General features: G+C 39.5%; 1 protein-coding gene across 6 annotated transcripts in view; it reads left to right on the plus strand.

The window, feature by feature from the left end:
- LOC150013217 (transducin-like enhancer protein 4) overlaps positions 1-17,015 on the plus strand; it is a 144,426-nt gene that overhangs the window by 33,972 nt on the left and 93,439 nt on the right. For 4 of the 6 annotated variants that reach the window (XM_090274196.1, XM_090274197.1, XM_090274198.1 and 1 more), the window contains exons 5-6: positions 1,574-1,636; positions 15,603-15,677. In XM_090274196.1, coding sequence (XP_090130322.1) covers positions 1,574-1,636; positions 15,603-15,677 — 138 coding nt within the window. The remainder of the gene's footprint in view (positions 1-1,573; positions 1,637-15,602; positions 15,678-17,015) is intronic. The other 2 variants (XM_090274200.1, XM_090274201.1) reach the window with 1 other exon arrangement.

Here is a 17,015-nt window from a genome sequence, read left to right on the forward strand (position 1 = left end):
CTCCCCCTCCCCCTCTCCCTACAAAAGCTTAACAACCAAATGTCTTTGAGATGCAGTGATTTTTGTCTGGCAAATGCTCCTCTGTTTTCTCAGCTTACACTGGAATTTCACCCCATAACTGCTGTGGTACATTCGTCCAGGTTGGAGAGTGATTTGGTGATTCCCATTGCAGCTTTTCATGGTAGTTTAAGCATTCTTAAAGGATAGCTAAATGCTCCATGGGGCCAGTGCAGTAAATTAAATCAGGTCAGCACAGTTGGGTCCTTATTCACTGCTGCTTGTTGGTGCTGGGTTTTTGTCCCTCCTCTTAGGAATGCAGAACTGGAATAGAAAGCTTAGGTTTTGAAACTTGACAGTAAATTTATGTTTTCTCTTGGCTGGCAAAGTTTTTAAGGTGCTGGCATTTAAAAGATTGCTTAGCTATAAAGTCAAAAGGGTTGCTGATGAAAGAAGGAAACCTAGATTGCACAAGTAGAATGTTGCTGTCATTCTGGTAATGACTTAGTAAGAAAAAAGAGCATTTTGTCCTCTTACAAAATGAGGAACTAACCCTGATGGCATTTATTTTAAGAATGTCTCAAGAAGAGTAATTGATTTGTGTTTTCTGCCTTTCAGCACTCCTCTCCTTTTGCCCACCCCATCATTAAAATATAAGTTATTTTATATGTATGTGTGTTAAAAAACGTGTTTACATGTCACATGCCGAAGTCTATATGGAGCCATTTGATAAAACAAATTATACTGAACATTGGTGAAGCTTTGGGTAGCATTTTACAGAAAACATAGTGGTGGCCTCCCTCCCTCCCCTTCCCTCTCCCTTTTCCCCCCTTCCCACCTTACTGTAGCATCCTATTGGTGTAAAATTTTTATACTCATAAAAATTATTAGAGAAAAATCTCTGTTATCGGACATTGTTGGGACTTTTACAGATATATAGTACAATGCTGATTGATGTTTCCAAGGTTAGTCTTCTTATATACACAGATTGCTTGCTGCTAATTATAGGAAGATTTTAGCATGTTCTAAGCCTCTTCACACAGAAAATCTTGGGGAATATACTGGGAATTTTTATGGTTGAAGAACACGTGTCATTCTTCTTTTGGGGGTTGGTTGGGTGCTATTTTTTGGAGAGATTGGGAACTTGATTTTAAAATCCCAGTGAGTAGTAACTGGAAAATTTGGAATATAGGGAAGAATGTATATTTACTATCTAAATTCTAAAACTTCAAGGTTTTATGAAAAAAGATTGGAATGAATAAGGGTCCTGTTAGAGGCTTTTGAAAATGGATTTCCATTTATGAAAATTAAATTCCTTTTTCTGTTGTCCTGGTTCTTGAAGGTTGAATTTTTAAGGTGAATTCTGGTTAATAAATTGTGCTATTAATGTGCCACTGTTGTCACTGCCTCCCTTTAATAGGCTTGCTGATGAGTTTTCCTCTTCCTTATGAAATACACCAGCCAGAATATAAAGTGTGTTTTAATATCATCTTGTTAATATGCCGAGAATTTGTAACCAGCTCAGCTGACTGTTCTCTTTATTGCTTTCTTTTTTTTTTTTTTTTTTTTTCCGCAGGCAGAGATTGTCAAGAGGCTGAATGCTATCTGTGCACAAGTCATTCCTTTCCTGTCCCAAGAGGTAAGGCAGTTGATTTCAGGCACTGCGCTAAAAGGTGCCATTTCAGTGGTTTTGTAGAAAAGGGATTTTGTGGGACTGACTCTTTGGCCTTGTCAGTCTCTTGGTGTTTGTATTGCACATTTCTAAGATACAGTATTTGTATTTCAACTTCTACACCTTATTAACATTCAGTGGAATATAGTTGTGTTTACATAATGGAATACTTTCTAATGTGTGAAAGAAAATTCAGTTGTCAAAATATTTAGCTGTCATTGGACAGTGTAGTATTGCTTAGAATTACAACTGTTTGTCTTAATGGCATCTAATAAGGTAGATTGAAAAATTGCCCAGAAGACAACAGTTTGTTCTACATTTGTGTCACCAGGCAGTAAGAGTTGGCAGAAGATATATCAAATAAAAAGTACTTTATATAGTAAACAAACTAATGTAACTTGGCTAGCTGCTCTTAAGAAGTTACTTATTATTACCTGACGAAGTCTTTAGATTGCCTGTGTATTTGAGAAAAGACATGCAAGACAGACTCGGTGAATTCACTGCTTTGTGCCCGGACTTCATTCATTGCCAAGGCCAGCATGCAGCTCCCTTGCTTTCTTGCTGGCAACCTTTGGGAGTGCACACTGTCCACAAAAGCACACATGTCGAAACGAGGACGTGCATTCCTAGTGCATGGTGGCTTCCACGTGGCTTTTTTCCCTTTCTTTTAGTTTGCTGCTTGCTTTTGTAGTTGCAAAGTTTAGGTGAGTGTGCTGGAAAGGGATGATTTTTGCTTCCAGGGTATTGAACCCTTCATTGCTCAGGGAAAATCAGCTGTGAGAAGAAAGAAGCTAACTAATGAAATATCTTCATGTCTTGCAGCCACAGTGCTATGTGTTGTGGGATAGAAGGCATCGGGGCACTTTCCTCCTACCCTTCGGTTCTTATAAGTGTGTTGTGTCGCTGCTTTTCTGGGGAGTGGTTCATCACCTGCCTACCAGTGGGCATGAGCTAGTGATGTTAGTGTGCAGCCGGTATTTGTGCATGCATGTGTGTGACAGACGTGGAATCCTATGTGACTTATCAGTTGGTCTGAACTGGGTTATACCTCAGTAACCATGGGTACCTTTCCTTGGGTCCATATATTGCCTTTAGGGTGCTCATAAACACAAGCCCTGGACACCTAAGTTAAAATCCTGAATTCAAATGCTCTTCTGGATCACAAACCATAGACGGTGTATTGTCTTTCTCCCCCTGTAACTGTTACCACAAAACCACCACCCACTATATTCTCATTTACCTATTTCCACTCAGAATTTGCTGTGACTAGATTAGATGGAGTGGTGAAGGAGAGTTGAGGGGCCCGTTGGCATTTCTTTAGGGAGGCCTGGGTGCCCTTTGCCCACTCCAGATCAGTGTGTGTTTCTTCTTACTTGAAGCAGCTCTGCTTTATGGAGATGGAGAAGGAGAAGAATGTGTAACCCCCAGAGCTGTGACCAGGCTGAGGTGTCACAGCCAAGGCAGAAGGAAAAGTTTGGATTATCCCTGGGGCGACGTTAGGCCTCTGCAGGCACGGACCTCTCTGTAATCACCGGCTGCTTCTTCCCATGGCATTGTTGCAGGATCTGTGGTGTTATGTTTAGAAGTGGGAGGAGATCCTGGGGTTGTTGGTGGAGTTGATTTGCCAATAGGTTGTTTTCCCACGTGAGTTATGTTGTTTGTGGAAGCAGGCCCAGTAGGAACAAAATGTGTAATGGGAGGTGGTGCTGAGCAAGACTGGGCTGGAATTAATTGGCTGAGAAACTTGTACCCTGTAGAAGAAAGCCATGGGGGAAAGTGTGGCGGCTCATTTTCTGCATTAGGCTGGGAGCGGGTAGGCATCATGATCTTCCCACTCACTATTTATTTCTCCACTGCTTTTGACATTTCTTGGTTGAAATCCTTGATTCATGTGTAATGAATGACCTGTGTCATGGTTTTTTAATCCTAATCCTGTGTATATTTTTTATTCTGTTTACTTTGGATTTAATCAGCTTTTTTTTTTTTTTTTTTTTTTTTTTCAGTTCCCTAAGGTGTGTTTATAGCTTCTAATGTGTGGGCCACAGACGTGTTTGCTCCTGTCCAATCCAGTCCTCTCTGATGTTTTGTGTCTGAACATCGCCCACCTTCTTTCCTCTTCTGGGCATTCTGTGAGCATCAGACTCTTTGCCTTTACCCTGAGGCCAGATGGACGTAATCTGGAGGGCGGGGAGGAGGCAGGTTATTAGAGGAAGATGAATTCTATTTCCTGTCTCTTCAGAGGCATGGAAAATCACTCTTGCATGGCTGGGAGCCTCACTCAGAGCCAGGGCTGAAGGCTCTTAATCAGATCTTTTAACACAGGCGCTCTCTGCGACAGTCTCACTGCCAAAACGGCAGCTGCGGTATTAGAATTTATTTTAAAATGTGTTTCTTTAAAAATTAAACGATTATATTAAGAGAAAGGAAAAACATTCCCTGAAGACTAGTGCATAAGGTACAAGACAGTGGGTTGGAGAGATTTTGGTGGGGAGGGAATTTGACAGAAACGAGGTAAATTTACACACATGTAGATGAAGTTTACTTTTAAGTTAGCCCCCATGAGCTGATTAATGTACCTGTTTAATGTTGCTTGTGTTTAATATACCACATATTAAAATTTAAAAAACTATATAGTACTGAATGACAATTATGAAATTTAGTTTTAACTGCAAGACTTTGTTTTAGAAATAAATTATTAATTGTAGATCAAAGGTACTTGAAGTGTGTCTGGATATAACAATCACAGAAAAAAGTTTTTCTATTAGATTTTAATAAGACATTTTTTAAAAATTAAAAGAATTACAATCAGTATATATTTTAATGATGTGTTGTACTTACATATAAGTACTTCCCAAGTCCCTGGCATTAAACAAAAATATTGCCAAATCTTGTCATTAAAGTGGGTAACTATCACCGATAGTTCTTAAAATTTTATAAGATCCCTAATATCACAAATTAGAGAAACTTTATAAGTAAGTCTTTACCTGTCTAAATCTGTATTTTTTTTTCTCCCCTTTTAGCTTTTAGGAATGGGTAAAGACTAATCTATATTCTGCTGCCCTCAAATTTCTTTCTTAAAAGGCAAATCTCAAAGTACTAAGTGGGAAGCTCTTCTTCTCTATCCCATTTTGGGTCTCATTTGCAGAGAAGGAACTATAAATAATCAACTCCCCATTGGCAGTTCTGTGAGCCAGAGATGCCAGGCTGATGCCAGTCAGATCTGGGTCAAGTCTTGGCCTCCCTGTTTCGCGTTGAGTGGCTTACTGGAGCCGAGTTAAGCTGAGTAACCTTTAGCAAGTGATTTGTCTCTCTAAGCCTCAGTTTCCTCATCTGTATGGTCTGGTTAATAATAGCATGGAACACACACCATCACTCTGAGGATTACTTGGGATTATACACATGCAGCTTAGCACATAGTAAGCACCTCTTGATGTTTACTAGCAGTAGTACTAGCTGCAACAGCAGCGAGGCTCTCAATTTCCTTGTAAGAGGATCTGGAGTCAGCCTTCCTTACCCTTTTCAGTCATTGCTTTTTGGAAGATTGTGAGTTGGCTGTCTTCCTCTCTGATGTCCTTCTAATAGAGGAAAAAAATGAAAATTAAAACCAAACTGAGGGCTGACACTAGCTGAAAATCTCAGTGAGGCATTGGATAGTCAAAGTGATTCTCTTCTAGCTCTAAAAATTAATTTTCCAATTTAGCAAACATCCATCTCTCCCCAACCAGCAAGCCAAGATCCATCCATAGTGTGACAGCTTTTCAAGGTGCTAAGCCTGTAGCGCTCACCTCAGAAGGAACAGAGTTTTGGATGGGGTCTGTGCTTTACCCACAAAGCTATGTAGAAAACTTCTCAATCCAGTTGGGATCTAGCTCATTTCAAAATACACCTGGTTGCCTCGCTGAAGTTGGTTTTGTTTTTACAAGTAGTTTATGTGGACGGAGTGTTTTTTTTCATCAGCGATTTCAGGACATAGCTTATGTAGATTTTTAGACATTATGGACTTTTAGCAAAATTGAAAGGTGCAAGTGAGTAGACTTGCCGCTAGTGCCACTCTCCTCCTTTTCCAAGAACACACCTTTAAGGGGGTTCTAATGTAGATTGAAAATTATATGCCACTTGTTACACTCTGGCAGCAAGGTGCAGTGTTTCTGCTAATTTGGCTATTAGTTGGGAAAGTTGATCTACGTGAGCCTTAATATTCCTATAGAATGAGGGGATGATGGGAATAACCCCATCTTTATAATGTATATTATATGTGCTGAAATGTAAAGCACTTGGGTTAGAAATACCAGTTTTGTTTTCCTTTTCCCGAAAGATGGATTCTATTCCAGCTTATTCTGGGTCCCAAGACATTTGGAGAGGAAGGACTTAGTAAAAAACTGGGAAGAGTTTGAGGTAATATTTCAGAGCGAGATGGCTGGCAGACTTCCTATGAAGTTAGCTAGGCCTTGCAGCTTAGGGGGGCTGCTTCTGGCAGCTGGCAGATAGCTCTGCACAGGTTATATTTCAGAAGGTGGGGGATATTTTATTTTTTGGCAAAGCAGTAAGTATGGATTTAACCTGTTAGCTTTAACATTAAATATTAAGCACTAGCTGAGGACCTGATTTGGAGGATAGTTGTATTTTTTGTACACTTATTTTTCTAGTTTATAAAATTGTTTATTTTTGAAACAGGCAGGGTATGTTTCATGGTGATCAGCAAGGTATTCCTAAGACCTTTGAGAACTTCAAACCCCTGATAGGCTTAGGTGAAAATTTATTATAGTTGAAAATCTTCTTTCCTGAGGGTACAGTTGTATTTTTCAGAAACTTGCTGCTCCTCTAACAAGGAACAGACAGAATTCATTGAAAGAGTTATGTTATGTGAGAGACAGTGCGATAAGAACCTGAGGGTCAAGCAGACCTAGAGCCCAGTCCTGGCTCAGCCGCTTCCTTTGTCACAGTGGGCAAAAGACTTCACTTCCTGGGCTGCAGTTTCCTCCTCCATATACGGGAAACCTGCACTATAGAGTTGTTATATATGGATTAGTGACTGAGTAGAGAACCTAGCTGGATATTTGACCACTTTAACAGATTGACGGGATAGTGGTTTAGTTAGGATAAGAGCTTGGTTTCTCTCACAGAACAGTTTGTATAGAAGCTGCTGTAGCTAATCTGGTAGTTCTGTGATGTTGCAAACTCAAGTTCCTCTTGTGTTGATGCTCATTATCACTGGCACCATGGTATCCATATCCTGCTCCAGCCAGCAGGAAGGGGAAGACTGAGAGCAAGTGTTTTTTTATTTTTATTTTTTCAGGACATGATGTTTAAAGGTGTTCATATTTTTGCTCACTTTGCAATGAACAGTGCTTAGTTACCTGCCCACAGCTAGCTGCAAGGGAGACTTGGAAATGTCTTAGTTGAGTTGCCATTAGGCTCACCTAAACCTTATACTAAATGATGTAAAAGATGGGATATCAGGGGACAATTGGGTAATTTCTCCTAGACCTTGTGCTATATACATAAAGTAAAAATAGTGGCCATTATTATTATTGTCATTGTCGATTTGAACAGAAGTCATATTGAGCCAGTGGTGTACCTTTGTCGGAAAACCTCTAGCTCTGACTTTATGGGCACTACAAGTCATTTTAATTGATCACATAAAATATAAATAATGCATAGTTCTTGTTATAGAAGTCTCCTCCAAAGTATGAATTATAAGGAAATGAACACCCACCAAGTATTGTTTATCATTCAGATATTCAAGGGGGTGGAAAGGAACCCATATGAACAGTTAGGGGCCCATGGGCTGTCAAGATCTAGATGCGCAGCTTATGTTTATGCCTGTATTTTTCTAAGTACAAAGGTTCTTGAAGACACCTCTCAATTGAACAGTGGAATATAGCAGATCACACATAGGCTTGCCCTATTTTGAAGTAAACTGGCTGAAAGGAAAATGCTACTTGACTGGAAGTTATTGTTAAGAAAATCTCTTCTCATAAGTGGAACGTTTTCCAAGTCCTTGATTTAGAACTTTTTCCCTTACCTATCTCAGACAGACATATTCTTGTGAATATGTATTGTCTTTGATCTGGAGAAAACGGGATACAAAATTTTGACAGTCCCTCCCCCTGAGAAATCATGGGAGATATATTGGATAACTCACTCTTTGTTTTGTGGTATTATAAGCTATCTCAGAAAAATTAGCTTAGGTTAACTGTTTTGCAGCATCAGACTTCATCCATTTTAATGTGTTGGGCCTCAAACCATTTCCAGACCACAGACTGAAGTAACCTGAAATATGTGTACCGTATGGAGAGAAAGGAGAACATAAAAGCAGTTCCTTATGACCAGTGGCTTCCTAATTCCCATTTATTAAACCCCTGGTCATCATTACCTTTGGAGAAACAGCATTCATCTTTAACCTTGTTTTCAACAGATATTTACAACTTGTTGTAGTGCCATGGAGAATGGAGAGTCCCCTCCTTTGCAACTTCTTTGTGATTCCTAGCGAAGTTTTCTTGTTCCTTGAGTTACTTAAGCCAAAACAGGGCTTCATAGAGGGTGGTGGTGGAGGAGCCCTGGAGCCCAGTTCTGGAAGAGCCTGTCTTGCAGGCCTGGGTTCTCCAGTGAGCAGCTGTTTTTCCTTGCATCTGTAAATACTGATTTAACAAATGAAATAAACAGTTTAAATCATTCTTTGGACCACATTTAATAATTAGAAGTGAAAATTTTAAGCTTTCTTGTATTTACCCAGGAAAAGAGAACATCCCAACCTGAGTGCTTCCTGATACAAATTTTATTTTAACTCAGAACTTCATATTTATTGCCTACTTAGCTATTCTAATGATTAGCACCAAGTAGTTAAGAGTTTTGCTGCGGAATTCTGTAGGTTTATTTGGGTGCTGTACATTGCATTTAAATTGTAGAAAATACGCAATTACATGATCATGATAATATGTGTTTATATAAATTCTAACTCAAATAGGCTAAAATAACTAGTCAAATCAAATTATACATGAATTTCTATTTTGGACCGGCCATTAATTTGGTCCTTTTAATTTGATGGTAAAAACACACCCCTTCTACATTATGAGATAATGGTGTATCTCAAATGCTATTTATTTGGCACCTGGGTTAAAATAGTACTGAATTACTTTGAACCACGTTTTGCATGTATAGAATAATTGTAAAATGTAAGTTGAAAAATGATCAGTCACTTTCATATTGTGCCTCAGGGAGGAAATGAACAAAATACAGTGGGTTACATGCACTGGTGGCAGTGTTCTCGCCTCATAATGGCACCAGGTTTGCTTCCTCTTCTTGCTTGTTAGCTTTGTAAGGAAATCAATGGCTTGTGATAACATGGTTTGATGTAGGAGAGGTTGGCTGAAATCACCAGAGACTCCCCTGATAAGTATGCGGTGACACCCGGAGGACCACCTTCAGAAATCATTAAGTGCCAGCAGCCTTCACAGTGTCATCTGCTTCCCAGTCAGGGTCATTTTTGTCAATGTTGATTAATCTATCATGACAGCGTGGTATATCTAAGGAATATCCTAAAATGACTAAGTACACCTGGATTGGGGCTTCAGGGATTTGGTCCAGTTTCTGATTCTCGCAGTGGATAATTTCATTAACATATGTTTTTTTCTCACAATACTGAATGTGGCATCAGAGAGCATATTCCTGTCCCTTGTGCCATGGTTGACTAATTGGCTTGTTCTATGTGAGAATGCATTTTGGTGACAATTGGATGTTTGGTGAGATCTCTGTGGGTGATGTGATGGCCTGCTTGCCCTCACCAAGTGAAAGGTGATTCTCAGAGGGGGATCTTTTTCCCTGCAGGTTTAAATGTATCATAGCCTTCCTTCCAAAGGCCGCAGTGCCAATCCTTATCCGTGTGTGTCTTAAAAAATGACCTGCGTTTGAGAAACTGACTCATTTCTTTGACTTTCAGTTAGGTAGTGATTAGCTTAATTAACATAACTAAGCATAAATTAAGGGAGGGCTGCATTGTACAGTACAGTAGCCATAGCCACATGTGGCTGTTTAGATTTAAAGTAAAATTAATTAAATACAGTTAAACATTCAGTTTCCTGGCCACAGTAGCCACAGATTAACTGCTCTGTGTCCACCCATATGTGGTTAACCCTATTGTTAGTACAGATCTAGGACAGTTCCGACATTGCCAAAAGTTCTCTTGGAAAGCAGACTTGTAGAGCTTATTGGATATATGTACCAGTGAAGAATGCCCTACCCCGGTGTGAGTGGGAACAGAGAAGACAGGGTCAAACCCAAATCCCAAGGGGTACTCCTGAGAGCTTTAATCCCAAATTCCATAGCCAAAATTGTTTGGAGAGCCTTGCATACATACTTACTCTCTTTGAGATTTGAAACTCAGAGAACACCTACAGTCTACCAGGAACTAACCAAATTAAATCTGGTGGGCTTGATTGGTTGGTTTATAATACCTAATTTCTCATGGGACTAACATTTATTAGAATACCTTTTAGAAGAGGCTGACTTGAGTTTTGGTTAAATTTAAAGCTTATTTGTGTCAATAAACTTGGTAGAGTTGCTGAAAAAAGGCTCAGTAGGATTTTAGTATGACTTAACTAGACATGGAGTGACACTTGGATTTGATTTGCTCAGCCTTACTTGGAGTATTGTGTGTAGTTGCACTGAGCACAGCCAGAGGTGTGGCCGAAAGAATGAGTGGCCTGGGGGTGTTCAGCCTGGCATACGGAAAGTCGAAAACATGCGTTATGCCTTTCTCAGGTCCACTTGAAGTGTTCTCCAGTGGAGGAGAATTTAAAGGCAAAACACTGGTCCAGTGGGAAGAAGTTACCTACCTAGATTTCTACTCAGGGTCCTTTATCCTTAAATGGAAGAAGCTTATCCATGAGGTCGTTTAGTTACCCTCAAAGGATGTGACTAAAGAGATCCTGACTGACTGTTCTTCAGGGCAGGATAGAGGAGGTTTATCTATTGGATATAGTACTGGCCTTTGGCCTGGGGTTGGTATAGTAGTGCCACCATCCCAATCCCTCAGCCCAGGCAGCATTTGGAAGTACGTAGGCATTCGCAAATATGGAGAGACTTTTTTTTGTTGTTGGTTGGTTGGTTGGTTGGTTGGTTTGTTGTTACAGTGCTTGGGGACTGCTGGATTCTAGGTCTTGTGATTTCGAAAGGTCCTTTCTAGTTCTGACTCATTGGCTCTTTGTACACATCGCTAGTGATTCTTACTAGCAAGAAAGGTATTTCGTCCAAGTTCTAAGTATCTTTCACCCTAGAATATTGGATTAGCTCTCTAACTTTGCTCCCTGCAATGCGGTTCACTTCCCTGCCATCCATCCTCTTACTATTACCAGGTATATCTTACTAAAATGCAGAACTGATAGCACTCAGGTGCTTTAAAATTTTTTTTAAATAAAAAGTGTCTTACTGGGGTAAAGTTCAGTTTCTTTGGATGTTGTGTGGAAACTTCTCTGTTTGGCCTCCTCCTGCCTTAATGATTCCGCTTCCCCCTAGTATGCAGTTTGTAGATCACGTGTATGCAGTACTCAGATGACTTCATACACCTGCCTTTGTTGTTTCTTCTGTGAGTCCCCCTTCCCCTTTCAAGAGTCTTACACTGTGTCTTACCATTTCCAAGGAGGCCCTCCAAATCCAACCTGCCGTTTCTCCCCCAACTTTGTCCCTACCCTACATCCTCCTACAGACACACATTCTTTCTCTTCCTTGACAGACAAGTTCCTTTGTCCTTCAGGGACCTTAGCCAAGCTGTTCCCTCCCCCTGGAATTCTTTTCTCCTTGCTCTTCATCTACAGGACTCCTGCACATCCTGTCAGACCCAGTTGTTGGGTCAACTTCCCTAGGGAATCTTCCCCCAGGCCTAAGTTTCAATTAGATATTTCCCTGACGAGTGCTTTCATAGCATCCTGTAATTTTCTTGTTGGCAATTATCTTCTAATTGTAATTACAGAGCCTCTTGAGTATTATTAATTCACCAAATGTCTTCTTCATTACTCTTATTTCAGATCCTACTATCATGCCCTGGTACATAGTAGGTGCTACATAAATATTTAATGAGTGAATAAGAAAACAAAGCCTTTCCTGATGTCCCAGGAAGTGTGCTTTAGTCATTATTTTCTGTAACCTTCCTTAGTAATTTATTTCCTACATTACAGTATGTCTGGATGTTCTTGGAGGAGTGGGGCTATTACCTGTTGCTCACTTCTGGGTTTCCATGTGTCAGAAACCTCATTGTTGTTCATTATAAGAACGCTACTTCATTTTACATCTTTGCCCTTACTACCCCTCTACTATCCCTGCTAGTAAGCGGAGGTATTAAATTCTAAGTTGTTGTAGAGGATTTTGTCTTTACATCACTATTTTTTATTAGAAGTGCCATGATCTATTGCCATGCTCCAAAGTATTGGCGTGGCAGGTATTGTTATTGTAATCTCTGGAGAAATACGCATTAAACACCTACTGTACACGTATTTGTGGTTTGTGAAGGTCTGTTTCTCAGCAGGCTTTAGTGGACTTAGAGCTTATAGTGTTCCTATTTTCAACACTTGTCCTGAACAAATGCAAAAAGTAATTTTATGATGGAAGTAGGCAATTGATTTAATGTATAGAATTTCATTTACTGACCACTCTTTCCCAACCATTCTTGTATTCCTCAAACCACAGTATTTTATTGAGATATAATTTACACATCATAAAATTTACTCATTTTAAGTGTACAATTCAGTGATTTTTAGTAAATTTACAGAGTTGTATAACCATAGCCACAATGTAGGTTTTTTTTCTCTTTTTTTTTTTTAAGGATTCTTTAAAAATTATAAATCCCGGTTAGAGGGCCCCCCCCCCTGCCCCCCCCCCCCCCCCCCCGAGCCATACACACACCCCTTTGGCTTAGTGATGCATTCTTGGTGGTATTTTATTTGGTGGTATTGGTGTAAGTTGAAATCAGGATCTTATATCTGAGTGAGCAGCTTGAGCAATAAAAAAGGCCTTAAGGATTGTTGCCTTACGCAGGCTTACGGGTCTAGAGTGGCTATCACCCCTTGCGGTGAGGTGGCAGGGGAAAAGCAGGAAGTGGCAGAGGAAATGAAATGTAGGGTGGAGTGGGAAGAGAGGAGCAGATGGGGAAGGGGAAGAAAAGGGGAAGAGGTGGCAGAAATGATGGGAAAGCCAGCATGTTTCTAAGAAGATGTGAAAAGCTTGCTGTATTTTCTGACTCATAGAGGTTATTTGTTGAAATTTGAAGATGACAAAAAATGCCTCCTTTGGGTCAGTTTATAAGAGTATTTTGGCCTTCTTCGTTTGTTTTTTTCTTCCCGTTTGCCCCTTCTCTAAGTTTTCATTTTCACACTGCGTCTGGTGTGTGCTCCTTTGGTCTGTGGTGTTACTGAGGGAGCCATGTCTGGGCGTTTCTGGTGCTTTCAGAGCACAGAGGGGAGGGGGCATTCTTTGCCTTAGGGAGCTTCTGTTCAAAAAGTCCTTCCTTAAACAACAGATGATTCACAGCGGTAAGCAGAAATAGGGAAGTAAAATTCTGAACTACAGGTGAAGTTCAGATGTGGCATAACATGGCCATTGTCATGAGGGGAAGGAGCTGAATCATGACTTCCGCTGTCATTTTAGCTTTTTAACGAGTTTCTATAGGGACATCAGATGTCAGTGTTATGGTTCACTGATGTGTTTCTGGTTTTCTCTGTAAATGCATTTGATTTTAATGCTGAGCCAGAAAGATATCCCACTGCCTAAGCCATCTTTACTGTCTTGGCAGTTGGAATTCAGTTTGTGAAGCAACAATTGAACTATCTTTATGGTAGAAAGGCCCAAACTAGATGTATTTTGTGCATCTCTGTCTTATGGAACTGTCCTTTGAATGCTTAATATACAGTAGATGATATTTTAGTAATATGGAGATAATTTAGTAATACACAGAAAGGGCAGAGGGGGAGGCATGCTTACAAACTTGTTGAGTGGCTGGATGCATGAATAAAATGAATGATAAACGTGTTGGATGTGTGTACATATGGTCCTTGAGCCTTCAGGTTTTTGGAAGTTTTGAGCAGTCATTGCTGAAGTTCAACGGTTCCATTGTTGAAAATAAAAGGTAGAGAAGTCCATAAAAATTTCTGTTCGTATACTCACTTTGGGTATTAGATAAATGCCAGGGTCATCCTACATGTTGTCTTCTCTGCTTTCTTAGTACTGCCATTTTCCACTACTCTGACAACCAGATTACCCTAAATCTAAACATGAGCTCTGTACTTGGCACATCATAGGTTCTCAGTACACATACATGGTCAGGTGGCTTTAAGGGAAAACTGTTACTGGTCATTTTATTGATTGTGCCTTTTCCTTCTAGTGTTCTCACAAATCTTTAGGATTTTTGCTTTCTTCAGAGAAATAAATAAATGATTTCACTTTGGCAAATATTTTATTAAAGAGTAAGAGAATGGACAGATATATCTATAAAGACTTTGGGATTACTTTTTAATCCCTTGTTTTAAAACTCTTATAATTTAAAAACATCAAAGATATATTTAATGTTCAGAGTTTATGAAAAGCTTCAAATGCAGTAATTAATATTTGACTCTCCCCCCCCCCCCCTTAGTTGTAGGCACAAAACACATGTTTCTGTTAGGAAATCAAGGGTGAAAACACCACATGTAGATACCTAATTTAAAGCAATTTCCTCTCCCACACCACCTCCCCCACTGTATCTCCCCTACACAGCTTGGAGGTAGAATGGTGGTCTCCCTGTTTGATCTAGGCAACTATTTATTTGAGGGTTTTGGAACGTAGTACCAGGCAGCTCAAAGGGAGAGTCATGTTTAACCAATGGCTTAGCTCTTTGTATGCATTATATAGTATGATAGCTGAGCTTCATATTACTTAAAGCAGTACAGAAAGTTAGCTATATTCTCAACTAGCATCACCCAAAGCAAGATTCTTCCCAGGCACACAGAGGAGTGCCTGTTTTCAGAGCACAGTCTCTTTGGCTCTTCATTAGCTAACCCTAGGTAAAAGAAGTCCAAAAGAGACCTATTATAGGCCAAATTTGAGTATGCAGATACTAGAGTGTTCAAGTATATTTAGGTGGGAATAATATTTACATTTGGGGGACACTTGTGTATGCCCAGATGTGAGTGCCGCCATGCAGAGACTTCTGTGGTATTTAATTTTTCCAATGTCACAGAAATTACTAATATCAGTTCTAGATTATTCTTTGTAGAACTAAATCATGGGTACATGGTCCTGTACTATCTTTCCTAGTTTTTCCCAAAGAAAGACAACTTAAGCTTGTAGGTTTTAGTTTTTCCATTGCATTTAAAAGTTTGAAGTCCTCCAACTTTTCTACTAGCGAGCAAGAGTTCTACATTTTAAATCTCTTAAATATGCAGGCCTTTATTACAGGAATTAAGATATGAACATGTTTCACATACACAGAAGAAACACAGGCATTTAATTCTATATATCCTTCTAGTGCTTAACAAATACCAGGAGAAATTTAAAAAATAAATATTTCTAGGAAATATTTTGAAAAATTTTATGTAGGTGGAAAGAGAAGAAGGGAGTACAAAGAAAGCAGGTGAAATAGCTTTGTGTTATTCTGTTAGCATTAGTCGGAATAGGTTGAGTCACAATGTGGCACTGACATGAAAGTAACTTGTAAGCGGCTTCTACCAGTTGTAAGGGAGCGTCTTTCCTGGGGGCACAGTTGGATGTCCAGTTACTTCTCAGCAGTATAGACCCAAATGTACCTTAGGCATTTAGTCATCCATTACCTGGGGCTTTTCTTTGAAATACAGAGACCCCCTAAATTCTGTTTTGCATGTAATTGAAGTTAGAGGACATGTTAGGAAAAGCTATTCTTGACCTACTAGAAAACAAATAATTGTATTCTGTTTCTGATCTTCATTTATAGCACCAGCAACAAGTGGTGCAGGCTGTGGAACGGGCCAAGCAGGTGACCATGGCAGAACTGAACGCCATCATTGGGGTACGTGGCCTTTCCATTTAAGCTCTGCTCTTGGTGTCTGTCATCAGCTCTCTCACTCTCTCTTTTTAAATTTTATTCCATCAAAAGGGCAAAAGGTAGTAGAGGACCACAAAGTGAAATTAAGCACTTGCCTTTAATCTCATGTGAAATTTGGTGGCTACCTCAGAGACTTTGGATCACATTCTCACCAATTCAAGTTGACATGTTCCTGAAAACTCTCCCCTAAGGAGATTGGGCAGTTTTCCTAATCTTTCTTTTCTTTGCAGTCAGCCTCTATTGCTAACCTATACTAGAAAAAGATTCATATTGCCCTGATGTTAAAATGACCTAACTTCTTTTATCTTTCCTCAAATACAGAATATCTTAATATCATTTTTTGTGAAATAAAATGTACATTTTTGCACTACCCTGCTCCTCTTCCCTGTGATGAAGTGGTTCTTCTGGGCTAATGTCCATATGTAGTAGAAATAATACATGAACAACATCTTTTGAAAATTGGCCTGGTGAGAAAATTCTTCCTGGTGATAGTAGCATTAATAGTGTTGCATAGAAATCCTACCGGAATTTGTGTGTTTGGGCAGTCACTCCAGCTCCACTTATACGTTATATTTTTGTTCCCCCAGATTCAGGTAGCAAGTAATAAAGCAACGTGCTAAAAGTTAGGAATAAAAGTGAGAAAATCATAGCTAAAAAAAGAACACAATATTCACATCTTTATTTATGTAGCTGATACAAGCAGTTCCTTGGGTTATTGTAATGAAGACACTACAAATGTACTTGCCTCTTTCTAGCTCCTCCCAAATACTTTGCTTTTGTGTGTAGCTTATACACAGAAGTCTTTTTTTCTTTTCCCCCCTTCCATGTATCAAACACTTTGAAATGCTAATTATCCATTTACTTTCATTAAAATTCAAATTGCTGAGTGAAGATGCGGATAAGGGTCGCCTGATAATCAATCTGAAGTGAAGATATTGCTTCAATTATGCCTCTGCCTTTTAACAAGGAAATCAGAACTCTGGGATGACGGCAAAGGTGGTGGAGCAAATAGTCTGGTTGTAGCTTGTTTTTAATGGGCTATTTTGAGCTCTATTTTGTGTCTCTCTGACCACACGAAAATACTAGTAGTAAATTAAAGACATAATAAATAGAAAAGTAACCTTTATTTCTTCGTAAGTACCTCTGGGAAAGCAGAGGCTGAATCAGAACAAGCCAGGTAGACCCATTTGTCCTACGTTATCTTCACTGAGAGTGTGGGGGAGAGATGAGAGAGGACTACATTTCACAATTAGTTATTTCCTAAAATTCCAGAGACAACAGTCTTATGAAATGTTTTAAAAT

This window comes from Furipterus horrens, unplaced genomic scaffold (genome assembly GCF_987537825.1).
Source record: "Furipterus horrens unplaced genomic scaffold, mFurHor1.1.pri manual_scaffold_4, whole genome shotgun sequence".
Lineage (NCBI taxonomy): Eukaryota > Metazoa > Chordata > Mammalia > Chiroptera > Furipteridae > Furipterus > Furipterus horrens.